This window comes from Terrapene carolina, unplaced genomic scaffold, assembly GCF_002925995.2.
Source record: "Terrapene carolina triunguis isolate 2854851 unplaced genomic scaffold, T_m_triunguis-2.0 Scaffold58, whole genome shotgun sequence".
In the NCBI taxonomy this organism is placed as follows: Eukaryota; Metazoa; Chordata; order Testudines; family Emydidae; genus Terrapene; species Terrapene triunguis.
The window spans coordinates 17,007,627-17,035,523 of record NW_020664409.1 but is presented as its reverse complement, the minus strand read 5'-3'; the positions used below and the strand labels follow the sequence as shown (position 1 = coordinate 17,035,523).

The 27,897-nt window shown below is 39.3% G+C and overlaps 1 protein-coding gene across 1 annotated transcript in view; it reads left to right on the top strand.

The window, feature by feature from the left end:
* The window catches only part of ZNF407 (zinc finger protein 407), a 442,750-nt gene that overhangs the window by 140,130 nt on the left and 274,723 nt on the right, over positions 1 to 27,897 (top strand). The window contains exon 4 of the mRNA XM_024212187.2: positions 20,457 to 20,531. Coding sequence (XP_024067955.1) covers positions 20,457 to 20,531 — 75 coding nt within the window. The remainder of the gene's footprint in view (positions 1 to 20,456; positions 20,532 to 27,897) is intronic.

Genomic DNA, 27,897 nt, shown 5'->3' with positions numbered 1-27,897 from the left:
TGGCCACGGTGAGAGCTGCACGGGCAGCTGTGAGGGGCCGGCGTTGATTTGCGGACCCTCCACCTGCTCTGGGCGGGAGGTCGAGGGGGTAGGGACATGGGCCGGGGGCTGCTTGGACCCCTGCACCGTGAGCAAGTGGAGGGTCCGCTGCAGCTTCCCACAGCTGCATGCCGGCTCTTATCATGGCCGGGCTGTGGCTCTGAGCCCCCACCCCTTCCGGTCAGAGCAGGGGGCCTGGGACATGGGCAGGGGGCTTCTTTCGCCCCCACTCTGCCCTGGGCGGGAGGGGGAAGCAGGCTCCCTGGCCCCACCCTGGCTTCTGGCTTGGCTGAGGGCACTTTTGGGAGGGCTCTAGCGCCCCTGGACTATGCCCCTGTAAGCCGGCTTGAAAAGCTATGCTTCGTGCCCATGCCCCTTCTCTGTGAGCAACGAGCACCAATGCTGTCTCTATTGTCTCAGCGAGGTCCACATCATCACCCGCTGCTCCACCTGCCACTCATTCCCGCTTCGAGCTCAGGAAGCTAGGCAACGTCGCCGCTGCAAACTCCTTACCCCTTGGGGGAGTTCTGCGCCACTGTGCAATGCAGAATTTTGCAGAATTCCCTGTTTACCCCCACAGAATTTCTGGCAGCACCTAGGGGCCATTGGCCTCTGCAGAGCCCAGCTCGGAGTGAGCAGAGCACTCAGCCTGGTGGGGCTGGAGGCTGCACACTCTTTGATCTTCATTCTCCTGAGGACAGGAGAGGGCCCGTGAGACCCAGCTCTGGCAAAGGATGAGGAAAGGGGCAGGAAGCCGCACTGGACTATGTCCCCCGGCAGGATAGTAAAGAAGTTGGGAGGAGTATAGGCTCTGGGGGTGCTGGTGTCTGGACTGGGCTCTGTCCTGCGACTGGGCTCGGGGGGCCCCACAAATGGAACTGGGTTATTGTAGGGGCTTCTTTAACTCTCTGCTCCTAGGGGAATCTTTTTTGCTGTTGTCTGTATTGTTGGCATACTTGTTGACAGGTATTTTGAAATAAATGACCAAAATAATTGAAACGGGAGTAATTATACTGTGTTATTTTGACAAATAAAATATGCAGTATTTTGCAAAATTTTTAAATATTGCATGCAGAATTTTTATTTTTTTTGCGCAGAATGGCCCCAGGAGTACCTGATGAAGGAAGCTGTGTGCAATCAGATCTGGCACCACCAGACCCGCTGGAGTGGTGCCCGTTACCAATGGTGAGCGCTTTCCCGGGCCCTTCCTGTGTGGTACCAGCAGTATGTGGTACCAAATGCTGAAGCCCCACCTGCACATAAGAAATGTGGACATAGGCATAAGCACAGCTCCCTGACGAGGACTGCCTCTATACACAATGTTGCCTCCCCAAAAGCTGCTCCAGGTCGGGTCAGAAGTCGTGCATCGACTCAGCTGCTCTGAGCCACCGCCTTCACCTCCAGCACTGTTGATGCCACCGGGGCCATCCAAACTTTCACACCCGGTCCTGCAAACGCCAGGACACTTGTCCCCACTGACACCTACAGTCATGCTCATGCTGCCGTACGTTGGCTCCCCTCGGCGCTCTGGGTGTCTGGCCACCTTGTGGCTTCCATCTCCAGCGGATGAATCTCTCCTGCTCCGTCAGCCTCCTGCTCTGCTCTGCCTCTCACCGCTGGTACCGCCAGCAGCTGAACCTCTTCTGCTGCAAGAACGCCCTATTCTACCCTGTCCCATGCTGGTGGCACCACCAGCGCTGTCTCTGCCAGACCCATCCTCCGATTCTGAGTGGTCCTCTGAGCCGGACCATGCATTCTCCCCTATGTGCTGCTATAACCCAGACCCTTGGCACCAGCCCTACCCGCTGGCCTATGGTTCTTCTGCAGAAGCATGGTTTTGTTACCCTCAGTAGCCACTGATTCCCGATGACCCATATGCCACGGCCTCCACCACTAACCTCTGAACTCTGTCTCCATTTCTATCCTCCTGGACGACCTTCACCTTCGACAGTTGGACCTTGCCCACTCCTCCGTCCGCATCCTACTGGCGGCACTCAGTGCTTTCCTCCCCCCGTGGATGGGTTTTCCATCTTCATTCACCTGACTACCACCTGCTCCCTTCGTGGCCTTCTCAACAGCTTCCTGTCTGTGTAGAAGCCTATACCTCTTGGGACCTGCCACCCTCAGTAAGTCACCCTTTGAAGCTCTTGCAACCTGCTCTCTCACCCATCTCTCCATGAAGATAATCTTTTTGGTGGCCATCACCTCAGCACAATGGGTTAGTAAGCTGGCGTCCATGATGGCTTCCCCGTTCCACCTCATCGAGTGCATACACCTCCCAATCTTCCACCCTAAACCGCATGCCTCCCCCAGGGCACGCACGTTGCATTCTCTTAATGTCCGCCAGGTGCTGGCTTTTTAGTCTATCTCCAACACACCTGCATCTTCCATGCCTCATCTTGGTCCTTCCTTGCCATCGCAAAGTGCTGCCAGGGCCGTGCCCTCTCCTCACAATGCCTCACTAAATGGATCTCCTGTTGTATTGAGGAATGCTATGCTCTCTCTCATGTTCCTTCCTCCCTGGGAGTCACGGCCTACTGCACATGGGCAAATGCTGCCATGCTGGCCTTCCTTGCAGAAATACTGTGGCAGGACATTTGTAGGGTGGCCACACACTATGCCATTGCCCCTGTGGTGGTGGTGTATGCGGCAGTCAGCTGCCCCATCCTACAGACTCTGACTTCTTGCGAGTCATTGCACCCGCCTCCATGATGAGCACTTCTCGCTACTCTTCCCTGTCTGGAATCTATATAGGGATCATCACTCAAAGAAGAAGAGGCGGTTACTTACTGTCACTGTAGATTCTTCAAGACGTGGTCTTTATTTGGATTTCAATACTCACTCTCCAGACCCTCTGATGCGGACTCCATCACTTGATGGTAAGAGGTACCTGAAGTGACGTTGACCTGCACAGCCTGTTAAAGCTTGGATGCATCATGCGGCTGACGCATGACACATGTGCGGGTCAATGGGCACTACTACGAACAGTTCTGGCTCCAGCACGTGGTGTGCATGCTCACCTGTGTCTGGAATCCACATAGAGAATTGGGTCTCCAGTCTCTAAGTAAATAGGATCACACCATCTTAGCTTCTAGATAAAATTACTTAAGCTGTTTATTCAACAAGGTCTAGAGGTTAGGAGATGCTTATGAATAAGTACAACAGGCTCTCGCCTCTGGCATTCTGGGTTTAAGTTGCTAGTGAAAATGTAAAGGGTCTCAGTTGAGACCGTATTTAAGAGCATAATAAAATCTCCACACAGTTTGTCACAATCTTTGCTCGAGCAAGACTGGTAGTACAAGGGAAGTACTAGTTCCAGATTTTGAGGTTCTTTGGGAGAGCTATACTGGGGGGGCTTGCACGGTGCCTGCTTACACAACACTTGATTGAAGACAGTGATGTTGGTCCTTTACTTTCATGAGCCTTAAGTTTACTTCAAAATTAATAAAATCTGTAAATTCTAAGCAGGCTGTTTAAATGTATTGCTTGAAACATAATATGCATTTTTAGCATAGATTATGGTAAATTCCCAATAAGTTGTCAGTGTTTTTAAGATATGTGAAATTCTCTAATTGGTATTCATTCAGGTAATTCCAATGGCAATAACTCCTGCATTCTGAAAGGAATTTCACACTGTTTCTGTCTTTACCTGGAATATCTTGTTTACTTTCATACTATATATTGTGTATACTTTTTCTGTTTATTTCTTAGAAAAATATCCTTGTTTGGAATTATGCTTTTCCTGCTTGTAAGCTAACCAGAATGGGATATAACAGTGAAAAATTCTACAAATGCTAGGGAACAGGAAATAGTAGAGTCAGGTATATAGCACTGTGACTTTGTTCCTTGCCGCAACCCCTATCTATCAATACTTCCTAGAGGGGATGGCTTCTACAACATTATGTATGCAGAAGGGGTCATATAATGAGCTTGAAATGGACATATAATAAGCTATTTCGGATCAAGTTACACAAAATCATTCCTTATGAACACAAGTATCTTGGCATTATCAGCAGACACGTGTCCATTTCATATTGCGGAGGAATGTGCAAGTTCAAAGAGGCAGAAAAGCATGATAAGGAGACCTGGCATGAACAACCGAATTCCACTGATGCATGAACACCAACACACAGACACACAAATATACTTATGCAAAAAAGAAAATAGCTCTTTGGCAGATCTGATTCACACTTAAGTGGCTAATTGCTCAAACTGACACTGACCTTGGCAGCATTACAAAGATAACATGTTTTTTAAAGGATGGTTTATTCTTGAACAATTTCTCCAATATATTAGGCATGAACATCTTTTTTCTTCAACCTCAGGTATACAGGTCCAGTTTTTTTATTCCACACACATTCATGGCCAATACAATGAGAAATCCAATTTCCATGTATGTTAAAAGTGCCTGTCTGTTCTCCTTCTATGAAGAACAACAGGCAGGGTATGGTATTGACATAGGTCTGAATAGTTTCACACCTATTTCTGTTTTTGTAGGATTGCCTTTGGAAGCTCCTGTGCTGTAGATCAGCTCATGATCAGTGACTTTCTGCCATGACTGTTCCATTTCTTGGGGATTTAAATGGAAAATTTAGGATGCTCCCCTTTTCTTATCATCTTAAGTGTATAGTAGCATGACTAGAAGAGGATAGGTTAATGAACCAGCTTTAAGGAAGTTCTAGTTCAGGAAACTGGATGTCTCAGGGGATTAGTCATTGCATATAGATCCTGTCACCTCCAGGCTGCCTGTTCAAACCCAGCTCAACTTGATACTGACCAAAAGTTATCATCATCTGTAAAAAGTTTGTTGTCCTTATCCGAATAGGTCTCAGTAATACAAAACCATCACCACAACTGGCATTACTCATTGTAATCACAATGGGGAAGATTTAGGATTGAAAGGGTATGGAGAGTGAACTTTACTTAAAAAAATAAAATAAAAACACCCAGGGGAAGGTAGCGGAATACTGGGAATTACAGACCAGTGTGCCTAAGTTAAACACCAGGTAAATTGAAATTTATAATTAAAAATAGAACTATAAAACACATAGATGATCATGATATAATAGGCAAAGCCAGCATGACTTCTGCAAAGAAAATGTCTCTATTATAAATATGTAACTGTGTAAACAAAATAATGGACTTAGGAGAATCAGTGAACATTACTTGTTTGGACAAAGTCCAAACTTTGACAAAGTCTGTTACAAGATGCTGGTAAAGAAACCAAGTAGTTTTAGATGAAGAGGTAAAGTTCTGCTGTGGATTAGAAACTGGGTAAAAGAGAGAAAATAATTTTTAACATAGCAAAAGATTAACTGTGAGGTGTCCCCAAACCTGTATTAAGCCCATTGCTTTTAATATACATGAGCAAAAAATTTTGCTCAGTTTTTTCTTTTTAAATAAACTGTCAGCAGCAGAATGAGATCTGTATGCTGATGCCATTGATCATTATGCCAAAGCAATTCACCTATATTACACTATGGAAACAGCATCATAATGTCCACTGCGCACTGATCTAGCTGTATCTTTGCTGATAAATAAGGTACAAAGTGGACCATCCATATTAAGCTTTTGACAGTTACTTTACTCCTGACAGTCAAAAGAAGGGAATTCCTTTTGCCTATATTAGCAATTTTCTCTTGGTTACATACCCAGTGTAGATGCCAACATGCAATTGTTTATTTTGGAGTTCTTTTAGATGAGCAGATTATAGAAGATATTCATCTGACTGCATAGGGAAATTGTCTAAAAAATGAAAGTGTGTGTGAAATAGTGATAACTGAATCCATTTTTTTACTAGAATGTTGAATCTATTTTGTTTAAATTCCTTTCATATTAGGTGGAAAATGCAAAATAGAACATTGATACTGGGAATAAAGTGTTATGTAATAGATTGCATTTGTGTGTGTGTGTGTGTGTGTGTGTGTTTACAAGAAGAGATTCCACTAAACAGTGTGTATTGTTTAGGGCCAATCCTTGACAAATGGCAAAAAACCCATTTGACGTCAGTGGGAGCAAGATCTTCCTTTTTATAGTAGTTTGTGGACACAAAACATAATGAATATTAACAGACCAAATAGGTAGCCAACAAAAGAGGCAGTCAGAATATATGAAAGAAACAAAAATTGTCTGAAGGTCACCTTACATGCAAATGGTTTTCATCTAAATGTAATTAAGATAAGCATATACACAGGGTAATTTTAGTGTTCAAGTTAATAGGGCTTCTAATCTTGCTGCATTTTTATCCTCATTTTAAAAAAGTCACCTGGGTTTATTTAAAAAAAGCTCGCATATGAAGCAGCAAAATAACTAGCTCATCTAGTTGTCCTTCACTTGTTTGTGAAATAAAGAAAAAAATACATTTTGTAACCCTATCCTGCAAGGAGCTATGTGCCCTCAATTTCTATTGAAGGGAGCTCAGCAACCTGTCGAAGGTACTCGGCATCTCTCAGGATTGAGCCCTTTGCTGAGATAGTTTTTCTATCTCTTAAACTGTATTTTAGACCGTATTTAATTAATGCTTGTCAAGAAGAGTGTGTGTAAGAAAATTTCCAGAAATTTGTTTCTGTAATCAAAGTAAAGTTATTTTGTTTTGTACAGCTTTAAAATAATGTCCAGGCTCAGCAACATTTTTAAGGTTCCTACTCGCTTGCCCCTTAAATTAGGGCCTGATCCTGTAAGGTGCTGGGTGTTCACAACTCTGTCTTTCATGGGTGTTGAGGGCAATCCATACCACCTCAGAGGTGCTCAGCCCTTTCTAGATCATTACCCTAAATACCAATATTTTGAACACTGCAATCATGGGAAATTTCAAAATGGAGTTCAACAAAAGAGAGCACACTGTTTCTGCTTGGGCCGGCGGGGGGTAGGGGGGTGGGGGGGAGAAATGGGTATAATAAGTAGTTTATACCAAAAAAAAAAAAAGTTGCATTTTTGGGTGGAATTTCTATATAAAACTGAATCAAGTTTAATGGCTTATAACATTGCATGAATTTGTCAAAACTGATCAGCTGGATTGCTACACAATGAATACTGAAAATGTTCTGTTTTAAGGCTTATAACTGCCTACAGGCACTCAGAACTCAAAATGTTATTTGATGATATCAGAATGCTAATGAAATTATTATTAATAGCACATATGTTAATCTTAATGATATATGTAAATATGAGCAAATGTAAAGCTGCAAAAAGATTATTTTCCTGGTGAAAGGAAACCTTGGGTTAAACTCCAGTAATCAAGTATAAAACATTTTGCTATAAATATCTCAAAATAAGAAATTTCCTGATAATGATTGAAAATATTAATTATGAATATGGTAACTCAAGATTTGTTGTTTGTTTGTTTGTTTTTTGTTAGGGTAAGATTTTTTAAAATACAAATGAATGTATTTGTTTTAAATAGCAGGAAAGAGACGGCCACTGACTTTCATATGTATGTTTGAGTAAAAAGAAGTAAATAAAGATTTGTCTTGGTTATCATGGTTTTAATACATTCCTGTTTAATAAGTATGCTTTTTTTTTAGTGTTTTTAATTTATTTCCACTGTGGATTCATTTGGATAGTAACTGAATTTAACTAGTTTGTGATTTTGTTTGTTTGTTTATGCTTGCCACTGTTTAGGTTAATAAAATAAAGAAACAATCCCCATTCCCGTAAATTCAAAATTTTAGTCTTAAATATATTTGCTAATGAAGTTTAAAACGTTGCTTTTATGTTGGTGGTGGTGGTGTTTCTTTGTTTGTTTGTTTTTTTGTAATAGCAGGATATTTTCTAGTAAGGCAGGGGATTTGTATCTAGAGAGTGTAGAAATTTGTTATTCCATAGTTGCAGTCATAAACAGAACATTAGATTTTTATAGTAACATCTACCATTAAAAAACGTTTCATTTTGCCAGTGTGATATGAGCTTTACATTGCAGTGAAAGAGAAAGAAAGAAAGAACATTATTATATATGAGAATTTCATGGCATGTTACCTGTTGAGGGCCCTGTAGAGTCAAAAGTATAGTACAGTGACTTCTTGACAAAGTGACAGACAGTAGCAGCCTTAGTGTCACTCTGTATTATCACCTCCTGCTAGCTGGAAGCACTCCCTGAAGCCGGTCTAGGTTGCATAGTCCTAGATGAGGTCTTCATGGGTGCTGACCATAAAAAGTTCATCAAAGTAATGAGGCGAGGCGAGAGCTTGGCGCTCATGGGCAGAGCTCAGCACCAAGGAGTGTGAACTGGCTCCAGCTGTGACAATAAAACAGCAGGTGGCTGCTGTCATTAGGGGTGGCAGATGAGGCAGGGGACTAACATTCAGCCCACAAAACTCTCATTTGTTAGCCATCGCCACTGTACCATGCAAAATAGCTTCCATCTCAGTCAATTTTACGTTGCAAAATATTACACACTCGCCATAAGAAAATTAGAGCCTTGGGTTTACAGGTTCCTTTGATCTTATTATCACAGAACTGTGCACTGTCAGGTTAACTGGCAAACTGGGCTCTTTTTTCCCCATGAAGAGCAATTTGAAGGTTTTTACAATAATTTTGTAATATAGCATTTTCACCCAGCCATTTGTTTCCTGCTTAATATTTTGGAGTCTTTTCTTTGTAATGTTATAAAATCAGCTCCCCTCCTCCATGCATTCTATATCTCCTATTTGCTGCTTACAGAATCAACTTCTGGACCATGCTATAAAAATCACAGGGTTACCAAATGACTTTCTACCTCTGAATCCTTAGTAGGAGCAGTACATAAAAATCTAGACATTTTATCCAATTAGTCATGGTTGTTGGTGTCTTTGCTAATCTCAGGAATGAAGCTGATTGTGAAAATTCTGATTTTTTTATTTTAGTTTTGTTCTCTACATTGAAACAGGAAGTTATTGTGGATTATTGTTATAGTTCTTGCAGGGAGTGACTTAAAGTATTTTGAACCTGAGGCGTATCTATATTGACAACTATATGGAACTGTGAGTTCAGATTCTCACAGGGACAAATTGGTCCTTCATTTTTCATTGATTTCAGTGGATACGTGATGTTCCATACAATTTGCTATGTATGAGTCTTTCACATGCGACCATAAAATGGAGGCATTTTTGCTCACCACAGTAAGGGCCACATTATCCAAAAAGAGGTTCACCTGCATATACAAAAGTGAGCAAACAATAACATGCTTACATTTGCATGCTCCACTACCTTGATTGTGAATTCCTATCAGGTATTGTGAATACAAGTGAACAGTTAGACACGTAAATGAACAATTTATATGTGCAAATATCTCAATTGTAAGTGAATTTTCACTATATGTGTGTTCAAACACAATTAGTCTACCTTAAAAAAAAATTAACCCTTAACATTACATGGAACTTTTCATGACAGTTTGGGTTTAATTCTTGGAGTCTTAGACCAAAATTTCCATGTCACCCATTATAGTGCTCTGTGATAGTGTGTTGGTGCTCTACACCCCTGAAATAACTTAATTTCAGTGCTGCTCTGTTTGAATGGTTTGTAAAACACTTTCATATACTTAAAACACAATTCACTGAACAAATGTAAATTATTATAATTATTTGATCAAAATCTTGGAATTCCGTAGAAATGTCAGCATTGCAGTCCAAGAGGAGAAAAATATTTCTTTTAAAAGGACAACTTCTATATAACTTAGCTCAGAGAAAGCTGAGGGACAGGAAACTGCATTGGCATGGTAAAGAGAAATTATTAGCAGCAGAAGGGGCAGCAGCAGTGACTGCACCTGTTGTCAGCAGCTAAGATATAACAAGGAAGAGACATAGGCCGTCTTCTCCAATGACTCCCTCCCATTTCCGTTTCTACATTTTAAAATTTAATTTGCTCTATTTTAACTTGCTGAAGACAAAACCATACTCTTTAAAGTGTATGATAAAGACTTAAACTGGGCACACTTACCAGCCATGTGTCTGGTAACATCTGGGAATGGAAATGGCACCATTGATTAAGAAAGATCAGTCCACTGGTCAAGTACCAGGTTGCCCATCAGCTAAGTCCATGTCTGCCTACGGGCTAAAGACATGTGTGACACTGAATATGTGTGCCTTGCCCTGAATACTAAAATCTACCAAATCAGATGGTGGTGGACTGCAAGGAGGAATGAATAACAGAGCTCTGTGCCTTTTACCAGTTCTGCCATGTCAACTGTACACAAGAATTCAATCCTCAGAACAGGCACCAATAATATTCTATCCGATGCCAACTGCCAGGACTGGAGGATAGGTGGTCTCTAAGATAGTCATGTCACTGGCCATTTATGGCTTAAGATCAACACAGTGAATTTTATCAAGAAATGGAGTGAAAGACAGTGCAGGATATGGAGTCTGAGTGTAATGCACCCATGCTGATCTGCCTACTTGAAAGGGTAGTAATGATCTCTTCAGTAATGCATCTTCACTTCTCCTAGTCCTTGTGATGTACTAGAGTAGCCCCATAGAGAATACATTAGAATATTCTAGCGTGATGTAAAAAGGCATGAATAGCTTTGGCTTAGTTTGCAAGAAATGGATGAACTGAAAATAATGATGAGAGGTACCTTGGGCCAGCACTGTCCCTAGAGGATATAAGAGCAGGCTTGGAACCTATAAATTGCAAAGATTACAAACTTCTCTGTCAAAGGGCTGATAATGGGAGTACAGTAAAAGCTGTGTTATCCAGCACTTTACCAACTGGAAAGCTCTATAAACCGGCATTTCTGATCTTCATTGAAAGTCCAGTTTATAGTCCAGTTGGCGCGGGGCTGGCAGACTCCCTAACTGGCTCCACATGGCTCCCCGGAAGTGGCGACATGTCTCTGCTGCTCCTAGATGGAAGAACGGCCATGGGGGCGCCGTGCGCTGCGCCTGCTCTGCCCCGCCCCAAGCACTGGCTGCGGCCAGTGGAAGCTGCGGGGGTGGCGCCTGTGGGCAGAGGCAGTGCACAGAGCCGCCTAGGAGCTGCAGGGACATGTCGCCACTTCCGGGGAGATGCCCAAGGTGAGTGCTGCCTGGATCCAGCACCCCAAAACCGCTCCCGCGCCCCAATCCCCTGCCCCGAGCCCCCTCCCACACCCAAACTCCCTCCCAGAGCCCACGCCCCGCACCCCCTCCCACGCCTCAACCCCCAGTCCTGAGCCCCTCCTACACCCAAACTCCCTCCCTTAGTTAACTGGAATTTTTGACTTACCGGCACCCCCCATTCTCACAACAAAGCTTTTACTGTAATTACTCTTCCTGATAATTCTTTGACAGGCATCTTCACCTACACTTGTCTACCTGGATCTTAAGCCAGCTATTTCTCACAGAGGAACCTCTCACCCAGGCACTGGGATAGCACAGGGACTATAGAGATGGTTGTGGATGTGAGTGCCTGTTAAAGATGGCTTTGGAAGGTATGATTCTGATGAAGAGCAAAATGTGATGCAGTACCAAACCCAATAGAAAAGCACTATGTGAAGTGGCATAGGCACAAGCCTCTCTGCCTGATTTTTCTCCTTCATCAATTTTTTACAGTTTGTGAGGAACAGGAAATTCTGGGATTCTCATGACCTAGTGCCCTGGGCTAATGTTCTGTATTAGCAGAAAAGAATATTTTTCATGTGATTGAAAGGACAGCAAGCGTCCCAATGTGAAACTGCCAGATTAAAGGCAATGTCTGGTTTGGGGAAAGAGTGCTCATTTCTGAAGACAGAGACTGAGACTCAGAGCATTACTGGTGAGAAGTGAGATGACAACATTAATCATGCATTTTGGGTGAAATCCTGACCCTTGGGAGTTTCACCACTGACCTCACTGGGGCCAGGATTCCACCCAAAATGTATGACTAATTTTGTCCTCTCACCTGTCTTGCTAGTAATGCCATTCTGTGTCTCAGTGAGTGAAGAAGAGAGGTAGGTGGATAATGTCATTCTAACACATCCCTTTTAGATAGTAGGTCATACTGAAGAATAGAGATAGGAATGTAGAGGATGGAATTGAATGAAAATAAACCTCTAATAAAGGTTCACGGTAATGCTTTGGGTCATGCCTAGGCTGATGACTTTTGTTGCCAACTACATTTGCCCCTTTGTTGCTGTCAACAGGGGGAACCAGATCACCGTTGTATGGGGTTGGAAATTTTGGGGGAGGGAGAGAGTGTGTTGGGAGACAGGGAATCTTCTGGGCTGTGAAATCTGTAGACCAACTCTTTGTTCAGGTTGCAAATACCTGAAAATCTTGGTTTATTTTGAGAGCAATGAGACACCCTTGTTTAGCATGACAAACAGTCATGTTCTCAGGTATTGTCAGTTTTTTGTATGTTGATGATAATCTGTTCTTGATGCAAGGCACTCTGTGAAACTAAGCCTAAGGTTGCATTTCACAATTTATGAAAACAGGTTCTGTGTTGTGGTAGACTGGGAGGGTGATAGCACTGATACAAAATGCATTGTTTTTTTTAGTTCTTTGTGCAGCTGTTAGATTACCAAACACCTGTTAGAGGTGACAGTATACAGATGTTTGACAGCCAGTGAAAAATAATAGAACATGTGATTCTTTTAGCTTAGAAGTAATTTGGTAAGGTGTGTTTTGAAATGTAATTACATAGCTGTGCTGCCTACTGTTATCACTTAACATTCATTAACTCCTCTGAATATTGAAACAAACATATCTTGTAATGGTGCTAATTTTGTCATATGTTTGCAAAGTGGATACTTGACAGAGTGAACACCTTTTGACTTCAAAATTTTTGCCACTATTCAGCTCTTTTTAACATGCTCACTAAGCAAGTAAAGTAAGTGGGGAGATGTTTATTTTTTTTAAACTAAAATAAGCAGGTGAGTAATGTACTGTAAATAGGCTCCTACTTATTAAAATTGAACTTACCAGCATAGCCCAACTTTTGATATGTATTCTATTCATAATAGATCCATGGATGTTTACATTGGTCTTTAGATGTTCTGCATATCAAGTCACCTTCTGCAGAGATTTTCAACTTTAAGAACAAAAATAAGATAAAATAATGTATTACATTTTTATTATGTATTGCAAGAAATGCCCACTGAGTTCAACATTTTCTTCAAGTGGATTGTTGTTTTTAGTAATGATGCATGAAGACCTTCAGTTTCATTGCCAAACATAGGTGTTTGGGGAAAATTAAAAGGCACATGTTCCCTAAAATTGATTGCATTGTGTTTGTTTTTTGTCTGACCTGTTTCACAGGTCATTAATTTTTAGTTAGCCTGTTCATTAGATAATATTTTCCTGTGAATAATATTAGAGTTCTCCTAATTCCAGTGAAATTCTAAGGAAAAAAATAAAACCTTGAAACTCTGTATCATTCATTTTAGATGTCATAGTTACAAGAAAGAAAGATCCACTTCTTTTTTTTTATTTTAAAGGAAATTTTGTTGTAAATCTCATTAAGCTGGCTAATGTTTGCCTTGGTTTCAACAATAGATTGTACTCTGTTGTGTCCTGAAACAGCAGACATGACCTTCTGATGGTGCTTATCATAATGCCATGAAATGGATAATGCTTTGGGCTCTGCTCTATCATTCTTATGGATGTGCATCCCAAAGTTTACTGTGGGTGTTTTTTACATGGCCCAAAGTATGTTTCGTATGCATGACACTCTGCTTTGTCATTGATCAAAATCTGCATTCGCATACTAGTCTACAATAGTGTTTTATTGTACAACCTCTTCTAGATACTGTGGGACACATCATAACATTTTCAAAAGGGTCTAAGGGCCATAGGTGCTAAGCCCAATTTCAAAAGGGACGTGGGCTCTTAGCTATCTCAAGCAGCTTTCTACCTCCTTTTAGGAGGTGCAGTATGTGCTTCCTCAGTACTGGTCTCTATGTACCAGGAACAATGGAGCCCTGTTCCAGTTAGCTAGCCACCTTTACCTTGTATCCAACCTTTACCTTGTATAGAAGCTCCCGCTTATTCCGCGTAGCTCTCTTCTTTGATAGTGGTATCACTATCTGGATTTGGATTCTGTATATCTTCCCATCACCAGTTGCTGAATGGGCAAACCATTCAGGGAATTCTTACTCACAGACCAGCTGATGCATAGCAATTGAGATATGTTTGCTTTCCACTCTCCTTTTCTCTGCTTAAGACTCTATACCAGAAGAGGTGGAAGGAGACAATCCTGCCTATCACCACCACTTTATGGCCATGCAACTAATAATTCTTTTACATCTTGAGCAACACAGATTGGTGATAGAAAGTCAGCAACTGAAACATGTTGAGAGACAGTTCTCTCTCTTTTGGATGAGAGACACAGGAATATGCAGGAACAACAGAGCTGATTGATTGATAGTGTGCAACTCATCCATAATGATCTGTCTGATACAGACAGTAAATTATTCTGTAGATTGATGTAGGTCATTGAACAGCACATTGACAATCCTGTGTCCATAATTATGTTCAAACGGGGCCAGGATCAGTGACAGATATGCCACATAGGTGTACCCAGGGCATGAGATATACAGAGAAGTATTGCTCCAATGTTGCCATATTTCGAGAATTTTCCTTTTCAACTTGTTCCCCACGTGCACCCAGCTTCATTCAAGGAACCTTTACAAAGAAAATAGAAAAAATAGGAGGGGAGATTTCTAGAAGATAAGGTTGTAGTTTGCTGATTATTATGTATCCATTTAAAATCTGTTTCCTAAAATTCTGCTTTTTTGGACCTAATTCAATAATAATAAGTCTCCAGTGAAGGGATAGCTCTATTGTAGAGTTGTAAGGGCCTGTACTCCCATTCAGAATTTTCTGGTCTCTGTCACAGAGTCAGTCCCAAGAGTGGGAGTGCTGCTGGGAGATGAGGAGAGGGTGGGAGGGAGAAATGTGAGTACTTGTTAATTAATAGCATCCTCTCTGGCTAAATAAGGCACAGCATTGACAGTTTCCAGAGTTAGTCTTATTGAGTCGCCATACTGTTTTTTTTAAGGGGCATTGGGGGTAGGTGACAGTGCGCATTTGATCTCTTAAGATATTGGGGTCTCCTGCCTCTCCCTCTGCCCCAAGGCTTGAGAACCTCAGCTCCAGGCCCAACTGAATGTCAAAGCAAAGTCTACACAGCTACTTACAAGCCCTGCTGGCATAAGTCTGTGGACCAGGGCTGGGAGGCTTGGTCCCCGATGCAATGTAGAGATACCCATAAGGGCCAAACTATCCTGTTATAAAGACCCAGCTGCTAGGTGAGTCAGCAGAAAAGCCCGGCTTTTCCATCTAAGGATCTAGAACCTGACATTCTGTCACGGGAGGCCTGCAGCCTTTCAGATCAGTGGATATCTTCCACAACAAACTCAACCCTGCCAGATATTTCACTTTTAAATTGAGTTCCTTGTGTACAGTCCTGTAAGAGAGTTGTTGGCAATCCAGCCTGGACCCTTCAAAGTCAGCAAACAGCCATGAAATTCCCAGGATTTTAGACTTGTGCTGCATGGAAAAAGACAGCTTATTTGTATAAAACCTTTGCCTCCTAATCAGTTTTACAAATTTCTGTACTGTGTTGTCTTAAATTGACCTACTGAATAGGCCATCCTGCCATAGAGGCAAGATTTGTGACCTTTGGCAGCAGTGTTCTGCATAGTTTAGTGAATTAAGCACTCAGAATCAAAGATTCACCAAAATTAGATCTGTAAAATTTGATCATGCAGTGATTTATATGTGCAAAACTCTATTCTGGTGCACACAGCAGCTAATTGCATGCACAAATTTATATGTATAGAAACACGTTTTATTAAACAGAGTCAGATACTTGTGGGTTATGATCTTCCTTGTAAAACTTGACTATTTGAATTCCATTTAGTAGTTGTCACAGCAGCTAGCTTGAAAACCACTGTGAAAGTTTTGGAACTAGTGTTCTCAGGGTCAGGCCCTGGCTCCTTCCACCCAACATATGACCATCTAACTGGTCTCCACATCCAAGGGTGGAGGAGGCAAAGTGCCAGAGGACATCTTCTTAACAGACTCTTATGTCACAGCTCTATGCTCTCATGTAAGAGAACTCTATGTAATAAATAAATAAAAAAAATAAATTAAGCCCTTCCCCCCCCCCCGGTAGTTTTTAACTTCCACACTTAAATCCATAGTATCTTATTTTTTGTAACAATATTATTAAACATGAAATTAGCTTGCCTAGTAGGACTGCCACCCATCTGGGTTTTTACTTGGACAGTCCGGGTTTTGGCTTCTGTGCCATTTAGGGTTGCCAGGTGCCCAGTTTTTGACCAGAAAGTCCAGTTGTGATGTACTGACCGGACACCAAAAGTCCATTTACTGTGGGGCAAGGGGAGGAATCAGGTCATTAACTCATGTCGGTCCCTGCTCAGCCAGAGCCGCCTCCTACCTGCATGCAGGCTCTTTGTCGGGCTGCAGCAGGTCCTGCCCCAGCCCTGGAACAGAGTGAGCCCAGATGGGCAGGGGGAGGTAGGTGGAGATAATCCAGCAAGTGACTGGGGAGGGGAGGAGGAGCGAACAGTGAGGGAGGGAACTTGGGGGCAAGAGGTGGAGCATGGGGGTGCCTTGTGGGAAGAGGCAGAGAAAGGGGCGGGGTCTGGGGAAGAGGCAGAGAAGGGGGTTGGGCTTTGAGGGAAGAGGTGGAGCAGGGGTGGGGCCTCAGCGGTCCAGCTACCAGCAGTTAGAAAGGTGCCAAGTCTATTGCCTAACTATTGTATAAAAATCCCATCCACTTCTGGTCTTATCAAAACAAAAGCAATATTTCATTGATCATAAAAAGATAAGTAAAGTGGCAGTACATTTCCTAACTTTTTTACAACATATATAATACTTAAGAAATCAAATTATGTCATTGATATAACTTTTTAAAATTTAACTTATACCTTAAGTAGAATAATAGATCACGACTCCTTTCCTGACACTTTAATACTTTCTATTTATGCATTAATTGTAACTATCTAAGCTTTCATGTATAAATGATCTGTGTCAATCTTTAATTCACTTCACTCCCTCGGTGTCACACAAGTCTTTTATTAAAGAGAGTTTTTAAAAAATATATAATATTTGTGTTAACTTGCAATGGAAATTATTCATGCCTGGTCTATAGTGCTATCACTACCAGTAGAGTGCATAGCTCCTATGAGATCATATGTGAAGGCCTGCCAGACTAGCTTGCATGCCATCTTTAATTCATTCCTTCTAATGAACTTTTTTTGTGGGGCGGGGGGAGAATGGTCTGTGGAATGTTTTGCCACCAATTCCACATGACCAGACAGATGCCACAGAAAGTGTTTTGTGAGCACTGTGATTAGTCCCTTACTCTTAATTTCTTGCTTAGTCCATCAGATCATGATCACTCTTGGACTGGTGAGCTTCCTTTCCTTGAGTCCAGTGGTCCATGCAGCTGCTCTTTAAAGGAGTTGGTTCTGCTCAAGCAGCTGACTGGTAGGCCCAGGTACCATTAGCAGTATTGCCAAACCAAATCCTTCAAAAATCATGGGGCAGGCCCCCCAAAGTTGTGAGATTTTAAAAAGCAATAAATCTGCTTTTTTTATTGGACTTCTGATTTTTAGACTGTTTCACATTTTCAAAAATCTCTCCTCAACCATGAGGGCTAGAAATTCACCCTTTTTTTTTTTTTTTTTAAGTGAAAGCTAAGGTTTTTCAAGTCATCACATGGTTCCAGAAGCTGGGATTTAGAGAAAACTACCAAATATCATGACTATTAATAACATTGCAAGAGTTGGTAACATTGCTGGAGCTTTGGTGACACTGCCTCTCATAAGAGTGGACTTAATATATGGAGATATACCTATCTCATAGAACTGGAAGGGACCCTGAAAGGTCATTGAGTCCAGCCCCCTGCCTTCACTAGCAGGACTGAGTATTAATTGTTTTGCCCTAGATCCCTAAGTGGCCCTCTCTAGGATTGAACTCACAACCCTGGGTTTAGTAGGCTAATGCGCAAACTACTGAGCTATCCCTCTCCCCTCCCCCTTAGCCTAGGGTCTTCCCAAAAATCTATAGCTGTTGTACTTCTGAAGCCCAGAATTGTCATCTTGCCGTAGAGGCTGAGTTCTAGAAAAAATAATGTTTTGCCTTAAGTAAGTGTCTTTGTATTTATTATGTTGTGTAAAATTATTGTTCATGTATTTAATTCATTTTAAAAATGGCAACATTATCATTTAAGGCCTGATCCTGCAAACCGTTGAACACTACCTGAGGTATGGTGAATGCCCTTAGCTCCCCATGAAGCACTCAACATGTCTCAGAAAGCACTGAGCTTTTCAGTATCCAGCCCTTTAGCATTACATTTGAAGGGGAACCTGATGGCAGTTCCTGAAACACTTACAGTGGCAGTTTTCATCTTTGTTTTACCATTTTGTCTGGGCTATGGAAAAGCAGCAAAATGGTTACTCAGACCTGGAGCATTGCAGATATTCAGCTGTTCACATGAGATCAGTTATTGTATAGCATTAGAAATAAGGCCTTTTTCCCCTTCTTCCTTGCCTGTTTGATTTTCACATGCAGCTTTTTCTCTATTTCCATTACAGAAATGGGCAAAGTAGTACATTTTTGTTTTTCATTTGGAACTCGCAAGTGCCCAGATTCTGATGAAAAAGTTTCCTAGGGAAATATTGCATAAGAGATTGAGATTTTTACATTCAGTATACTATAATGACACTTTGCCATGTAAATAACAAACTGTGCTCCCCCCAACTTTGATTATTGTGTAGCTCTCAAACATTAGTATCTTTTATTTTTCTTCTAGAAAATTGAGAGAGGATGGAGGTTTCTGATTAAAAATAAGAATATTATTAATTTAAAATGTGTTAGATATACTTACAGCAATGTCGAAATGACTCTGCTTTCTGCCCAAAAACAACAGTAGTAAATTTGGAATGTCTTGTACTGTTGGAACACAGAATTTTATGTCAGTACAATTATTTTCCTTATGTACAATAATTCTGATGACATTTGCATAGTAATAATCATGATAGTGTGATAGATTATTCAGGTTTCTAAAGATTGTGGTGTCCATACTTATTAATCCCATATGAAAAAAAAAAGAGAGTCCCTGGTATTTTTAATGTCTTCTTATAAAAATAATGAAGTCACTATCATTTTAAAAAGACAGAATTATATTCTTACACCCTGAAGGCTTCACAAAAACGAGATTCTCTGTAATAATGTGAAAGTGCCCAAAGTAGATCAGACATGGAGAAGATACATTAACATATTTGTAAAGGAAAAGTACTCTTTCTTGGCTTTTGTGGCTCATATATGCCATAATGCTACAGTGTTTTACAGTCCTTGCATTGTCCATTAGTGCAAACATGTCCAGATGAATTCAGCGTTTAATGTTAAAAATCTTATAACATGCCAGTTTGATTTGTAGCCCTTCATATCATAGAATGCTAATTAAAATCATATTTTTGCATATGTCATGCCTTTCATGTACATATGCAAATAGATTCTATTGCCTTTCAGCTATTAGTAATTAACTTTATGAAGGACAGCTGTAATACATAATTAACAAAAATGTTTGCAAGCCCTTTTTCACACTGAAAGTTACAGCAGTAAAATTTTTGCTTATCAAGAGAACCATTTTAGTTTGAAGCTTCAGTCTGATATCTAAATTGTTTGAAGTAGTCACATGATATCCTTGAATTGATGTTAATGGTGTTATCACCGGAAGAACGTTACTCAATAGGCTCCTATCTTTTTCATTATGTATGTCACCAAAATTAAATTACTGTAATTGAACTGCTTTGTGTTTGGTATAAGGCATAATGTCGGGTAATACATTTGTTGTTGTTGTTGATGATGATGTCTTGGTGCCACTTGGGAAAAATTCCTGTGCACAATGTAATCACAAACATTATCTCCCCATAGCCACAAAAAGAAATCCTAGCACTACAAATGCTATTATTTTTTTCACTATGTAGCTCCTTAAATAATTAATATTTTGAAGGTTGACCAAACACAAGTAATGATTAAAGGCCTGATCCCGCTCTCCTTATTCATGCAGCATTCTTACTGAAGTCAATGGGACTACTCACAAAAAGAAGGGTTGCAGGTTTTAAGGTTAAATAAATAGAAGGTTAGAGAATGTTATATAGGTAAAAAATACATTTGTTTTTCAGTATATTACATAAAGTGTTTTTAAACTGCAGAGGGAATCAAGAACAAAATTATTTCATATGTTGACAAGTGATTTGTTTTTATGATTGTTTTATCGTATATCTGTGTAAGAAAACCCCAGATTTGATGTAGATCTGTAAATTTATGTTATTACGGTATAGACTTTCAAATTTAAAAGTAGGTTATGATATCTTGATCTAACAGTTAACTGATTAGATTTCATCTTCAATAAAATATGCTTAAGTATGTGTTTAAAAAAATAACCCCACCCATTTTTACAAATATTTTGGTAAAAGCCAATTAAAATTAATCTTTTTTTATTTTTAGGGTGGCCTTTGTGATGAAAAAACACTTAAATACTCACTTACTGGGCAAGCATGGAGTTGGAACACCAAAAGAAAGGTAAAGTACACTATTTTGCTAGTTTACACAAATGTGTTTATGTATACTGCAAAAATCTTTTAAGATGTATTAACTACTCTGATTTGGAGTCTATTAATATACCATATACATACATTTATTTTATATAATATATAGGCATGATCCTGCATTCCTAGCCCACCCAAAATTCCCGCTGGAGTTGTGTGCATATGGAATATAGGTTTGGGGCTGGCTGGTCCTTATTCAGTGAAGCACTTAAGCAGTGCTTAATTTTCAACGTGTGCTTAAATCTCACTGACTTCAGTGGGAATTAAGACATACTTAAATGATTTGCTGACTGGGGACTCCATGGGTCTTATCGAATGCTCACTGAAGTCAATGGAAACATTCCCATAGACTCCAATGAGCGCTAGATCTAATTTTGTTTTTATTAGAGTATGGCCCAGGCAGTCATATTGGGCAAAACTTCAGTAGTTGTGTCTTGGCTTCCCAAAGACAAAACCAAAATTACACACAACCCATTTTTGTTTTTGGATTTGGTGCTTATAAGTTTATAAAATATTTTACATTTTCAAACCAAAAAATAGGCCCCGTTAGGTTTTGTTGATTCACTGGAATCACAACCACAGAGATAAGTGTGGGATCTGGAGACAAAAATCCCCCAACCTTCTCAAAATTTTGAGGGTAGGGCCAGAGGAATTTGGTGTTAGGTTTTGGCCCATCTCTAATTTCTATACGTTTGTTCATTTACTCAAGTTTTTTATAAGTTTTTACAAGTTTTGTTTATAAAAATGTATTTTTCTCTTTTAAAATGTACCTAGAATGCTTCATATTTTAAAAATATCTTATCACTGAAACAGTACTATGTTTACTAGGTCATCAAATATCAGATTTTGCTCCTCATTTGCATCATAGCTAATCCCACTACATAGAGTTAATGACTTTTTAGGCAAATTGAAATTTAACTGCCAAACAAACTGCCAAAACAAAACATTTACTGAAATCATCCAGTTAAATAATGTTTAGTATTCACCAGTGTGGATGTTCCTTACATACAGTATTCATCACTGTAAAAGTGCAGTGAGATCAGAATCCCGGAATAGGTAAAATGTTTTATCATGGCAAGAAATGGAAAAGTTGTATCTTTGCCATAATAAACAATATAAAATTAATATTTTAGGGGCTTTTTATTTAAAAAAGAAAAGTATCATGGCAAACAATATTTTAACTATTCCGTTTTTTTACAATAAATTATGAAGAATGTCAAATATTTATTTTACAAAAATTGTTTTCAGGTATGTAATACCATTTAGCTAATATTTAAAAACCTTTAATAAAGAGCATACTCCATTATACTGGACATATATAGATCCAAATTTTGGAAAAATCATGGGAAAATGGGTAACTAACACCAGGATATTTTATGTTTTAAGGATGCCCTAAGTATCATGTTTTTTTGTTACAGAATTCATAGCTTGACATACTTTAATTATAGAACTATCAAAGTCCTAATTATTGTCCTGGCAGCTGCCATTTTGATTTACTTCTATTGTATTTTTAAACTCTAAAATCTTTTTTTTCTTATTAGAATATTAGTTATTTTTGTAAGTGTCACAGGATTGTGAGCCATGCTACTTCTTCAAGCATTACCTATGCACCCTGTTCATGATCAAAGAAGTGTTTTAAACCGAAAAGCATTCAAAACTTCAGATACAGATAGAGGAGTTCCTCTTCAGAAGAGGGAAAGTAAATGGTGGCTTCAGTATGGTAGTAAAAATTCCATGGTACAATCAAAATACTTTCCTTTGGCCTTATTCAGCTCCCATTAATGACACTAGAAATGGAAGTAGATCAGGCCCTTTTCCCTATGAATTTACCATACGTTACTTTTCAAATGACCTTAATATAGAGTATTAAACTAACCGATCATCCTCTGGCATGCTCATATGTTGTATATATGGGTAGTGTGTATTTTTAACACTTTATCCCTTTTGGTGTTTAAGCCTTTTTGCAAAGTTTTCTCTTACGCTTTGTTCAAGCAGAATTTTAGTTATAGCATTATTACATCAAAATTATTCAGATTTCCATTTTTTTCTGGACTATAGCATAAGGCATGGAAGAAAAATTATTACATTTACATCAAATCAGATATAACTGGTATAAATTGTTAAATGAAAACTGTTAGTTTATATTTGTTATCTTTTTTGGTGGCACAGTGGAATTCTGAAAAATATTTTGCTCTTGTGGTTTATGTTGTCACGAGAAGCACTCTATTCAAATATATCCTTCTACAAAGGGGTATTTACTGCCTATTCATCAGAAATACTGCATTGAAATAACTTGTATTACCCTTGTGAATATGTGTACAATAAAATATGCACACATCAGATCTCCAAATACACTATCTGATCCTGAGAGGCACATTTTTAGTGTTCACCATCTCAAATGAATTCTTTAAACAATGGATGCTTTAATCTAAAATAGTGTTATTTTTTTTCTGGAGCCCTCCTACATGCTCCTGTTTCCCCCCATCTTCTCCCACATTCCTCAAAGGCTTTTTGAACCATCAGCCAGTGTAGGGTTGCAAGAGAGTGACATGATGTGTTCCCACCTGTCACAGGCTTTAGCAAGCTGCTTTCACAGCACTCCAAGCCCTTGCTGCCCTGGGAGCAAAGAACCAAGCTCAGGACACTAACCCCAGTGTCCCATCTGGTAGCATACTGTGTTGCAGCTATTACCCCTCCCCCGGCCAGCATAAACTAGTGATTTTTGAGTGACTTATTCTCTCTTTTAAAATCCCTTATTTTGTCTTTGAATATTTCTTATTCATAATACTGTTTTATCTGGCATGTCCTCTTAATGTACAGCAACATCAAGTAGTAGTGGCAGGACTATAACAGCTATATAATTTCCTAGTAGCAGTCCCTTGCTGGTGATGGGTAAGATTAAAGCAGTATAATCTAGTACAGTAAATGCCCAAACACCACTCTTTCTCTTTCCACATTTCCCCTCACTTTCTGAAGGAGTGTGATGGCTTTTAATGGCTTTAGGAACCAAAGAAACTCTTCATCAGCATGTTGAACCATCACTTTGGGCATAACTGTTCTCTAAATTAAGTTACGTAGTTTTCTTACCTATTTAAAACATTAATGCCTTGACTATAATTTTGCAAGCTTGCTATATTTTAATTTCTCTAGGACAATATAATCAGTTTATTCTTTATGTTTTGAATTAGATTTTGGCCTCTGATACATTGCCTATTTTAGCAAATACTAATAGAAGTTAGCTAAATAGGCTGTGACAATTAAATTAATAATGCATTTTGTTTGCAAGTGTTTAGTCTTCATGGTTTGACTGATATATGCAAAGATGGTAATTTATTAAAAATAAATTCATGTAATTGTACTACAGAGTTCGATGGACCAAAAAAAGTTGTCAGCATGACTATCATCAAAAACAGAAAATTGAAATAAGTTCAAAAGGGTACATTGAAAAAAATGCTAAAATACTGTAAACACTGAGAAGTTAGTTGTTCTTTTAACAAACTTCTTAACAAAGTATTTTTGATGACAAGTACTGTGGCAGTTCTGAGAAAAGGAAAACCTTTTGTAATCCATGCAGTGATGCTGGACTTCGGTAGCTTATTCTCTGCTACTTTACATCCTCCACAAGTATTAATCTTCAACATGATACACAAAATGAAGGTGTTTTGGAGGCAGTGCTCAGCATGTGCTCATGCAAATCAGGAAAGCAAGCATAATGCATAATGAGTAAGGTTGTTCTTAAAACATTTTTATGTGGATCTTATTTGAAAGGGAAAACATGTTTAAAAAGAGAAATTATCACAAAATGTAATGCAGTTAAAATCAAATAGGCTTATAGTAAAGAGAATTATAGTGAAATGCTTATGTATTTCAACAAAAAGTACTGCCTAGACCATTATGGTCCATTACCAGAGAATAGCTAAATCAGAAGGAGAACATTTTTGTACAAAAATTCCTCTGTTTTTTTTTTTAAATTTTATTGGAACTGTGATACTGATTTATTGTCAACTTGAATGTGCTTCAAAACTGGTATGTTATCTACCAAGTTCAAGGCCAGTACATATTTGGTAGTTCAGTATCAGTAATCTTCATGGGACCTATAACTATAACTATATCTTATTGGCAGGATAAATCTTTAGTTACACCTTTTATTATATGTTGTAGACAATGTGGTCTGGTGGTGAGGGAAAAGACCAGCAATGATGGTGCTGAGTTCTAATTTGTGTTAAGTCAGTGACAAGCCAGCAGTGACATTATCGTGCTGCAAAACTGGGCCAAAGAAGGATTTCACTGAAAAATGTATCTCTGAGCTCACCTGTGTGTGTGTGTGTGTGTGTGTGTGTGTACGCACTCTCCCTGCCCCCCCCCCAAAAATGAACTAAAAGCCACTAGGACATTCATCATCTTAAGCGACTTTTTAATTATGAAGCATGGCTCAGGTTTAGAAATGCTTAATCTGAAGAGGTACATTTAACTGTCCTCCAGACATTTTTACATAATGAGGGTAATTGCTATAGAGTATTTATTTTATACATCTTGTAGAACATGGTAACTATGATTTCATTGTTCACTAGAACTCTGTCTATTTAATCTATCCAGTATATTTTTTATAGTAGTATACTAATTAAAGAACATAACTAGTTGTGGTTATCATATAATTATCTAGTCTACAAGGTGAAGTTTAAAAAAGTATTTTTTTAAGAAGTATCTTGATATACATGAGTAATCCCATTGAGTTCAATTGGATTGTTAACAGGCATGAAGTTCCTCATGTGCAAGTGTTTTGCAGAATCTGGGCCAGTGTTTTCAAGAATCTTTTGTAAGATTGTAAATATAAGTTGTTCTTAGATTTTAAATATTTTGACATGTTTTAAAGTACTAGTCAGAATGCTATAATGGGAATGTTTGTGATAGGGATGAGTACAGTAGTTACCATTAGAAATCAACATTTATCCAAAATTACTGCACAGAGATCTCTGGGAAAACTCTGTTATTTCGTCTTGGAAGAGTTGGAAAATACTGGGATATCACTCTGAGATAACTGGGAGTAAATTTTGACTTGAAATTTGTACACAACTGGTCGATGCATTGCCCTTTGCTGGCAGTATGCCCATAGTCTCTGAGGTAGAGATGCCATTACATTTGAGCTATTACAATCACTATCATCACTGGTGGACTTAGATATAGAGATCTCAATAGGATGTTAATAAAAGACAAAGAAAGCTGCCAGTCTCTACAAGAAATGTGTCCCTCAGGAAATTAAAAATTGTATGCCCTGGCATATTTGAGATGGCTAGCTGCGTCTATGGGTTTCAAATCATCTTCAGTTGAACTGAAAGACCATATCATGATTTCAACTTGAGAGCCTCTTAATAAACATCCTATAAATAAATTTACATTGCTATCTACTTGCAGTCTAAGTATCTCTGAGTTTTATTAAATAATGATGAAATATATACTTCAAAACGCTTTTATAAAAACCATAGCTTATCCTAGGTTAAAAACAGGAGCATCTCAGTTCTACTCTTCGCACACGGTATGAGTCTATGCATTTTGGAAAATGAGCTACTATTACACATTTGCAGTAGGCGACATCCTAAAATATGCAAGAATATATGCTATTTCTTAGAGAGCATGATTAACCCTAAGAGAGAAACTTCCACAATGATGAATGGAGTATTGGTAAAACAAAATAAAAATACAAAAGGAGTCATCCAATTAAAATCCCATGTATGGTTAGAAAAATTATCCCTTACTATTTTATAATTAAATGTCAATGACTTGACGTGGGTATTTCTATTTTGGATCTAAAAGCAGAGATGAGTGAAGCGCTTCATCCAAAACCTTTTCTAATTCACCTAAAGAAACTGAAACCTCCACCCATTCCCTTCTTCTTTGGATGAAAACTCAGATCTGGCATTAAGTTTCTGATGCTGCTACATAGCACTCTGTGGCTTTTTAGTTACATGGTAATTTAAGATTTGACCATTCGTCCATTCAGACCAACATGCTTCCTCTTCAGTAGCTAGTGGCAGACCTGATCCCTTGAAAGATGTTAAAACTCATATTTGCATATCATTGAATATACAGTGCTGTACACGGAGGGAAAATCCATTCCTTATTGGTGCAGTTGATCACATTATGACACCATTAAGCATAAGATTTTGATTGTCCTTATTGTAGCTTGCATGACAACCATTCTTAATAGTTGTCAGTGAATTATGCTGTCATTTTTAGAAAACCAGCAAAAGTATCTCATTTAGTGTTGTTCTGAAAGATTCCCCACCATAGGTATGGTTCATATAAATAACCAGGAAGCACTTTGGTAGCACCAGTTTCCAACAGGGAAGTTGCTGGATACTGCCATCAAGCCTGATACTACCTTCTGCTGCTCCTTGCCCAGACCTTATATTAGAACTGGGTGAAATTTTCCAAATTTCAAATTTTAATTAAAAAAAGCGTTCCTTATGACAATTTTTGGTTTTTTTCAATTAGCTCTACTTTTAATAGTTTTCCTGGGGAGGAATGAAGACTCTCCCTAACTGAAGATGTCCTACTATTGGTGTGAGGAAGATGGAAGAGAGCCATGGAGCCTTCCCTGAAGAGTTGTCCTCTCCAGAAAAAAAGTCTCTTCTAGTTTCTCCATGAAGGTTCCTGCTTACTAGTAGTAGGTTTATGATGGCAGGAAGGGAGAGAACTGAACTTTTGAGCAGTCATTAAAAATTCAAAGTTTGCCTGAAGGCTCATGTAAGCATACAAAATTTTGGATGTTTATCTGAGCGAAATATATTGAAGTTGGCCAACAAGTGATATGAAAGCTTATCGTCACAAATGGATTGGTAAAAATCAAAATTTTATCTAAAAGAACAGAGAATTTAGATTTTATAGACCTAAAAAAAAATCTGTAAAACAAGCAGATTTCTTTTGCTCCCAGTTATTACTTGTTCTTCCCATTAAAAAATAGAAACTTATTAGTTTTGGGGAAAAATCTGAATTTAGTCTATTATAGCTGTCAGTTTGCAATTCAGACGTGGTGTGCAGTATTTTGGAAAATCCAGTATCTGGCTTCCATTCTTCCTTTTGAGAAGAACAAAGCTATATTCATCATGCAAACTCAATGATTCTCTAATGAGCCTCTTCATTGATTGTAAGTATCATAACTAGGTGTAAATTGTGTTATGGACCAGGTTGTAGGCGGTCTGGCCTAATAGAGCAAGAGTCAGGTCTAGTGGTTGGAGCAGGCATCCAGGTTGTGGAACGAAACTGAGGGTAAGGATCAAGCAGGGAGGAGGAACATGTGAAAGCAGGAGAAAAGGCAGGGGTGAAGCAGGAGCCAGAAGCAG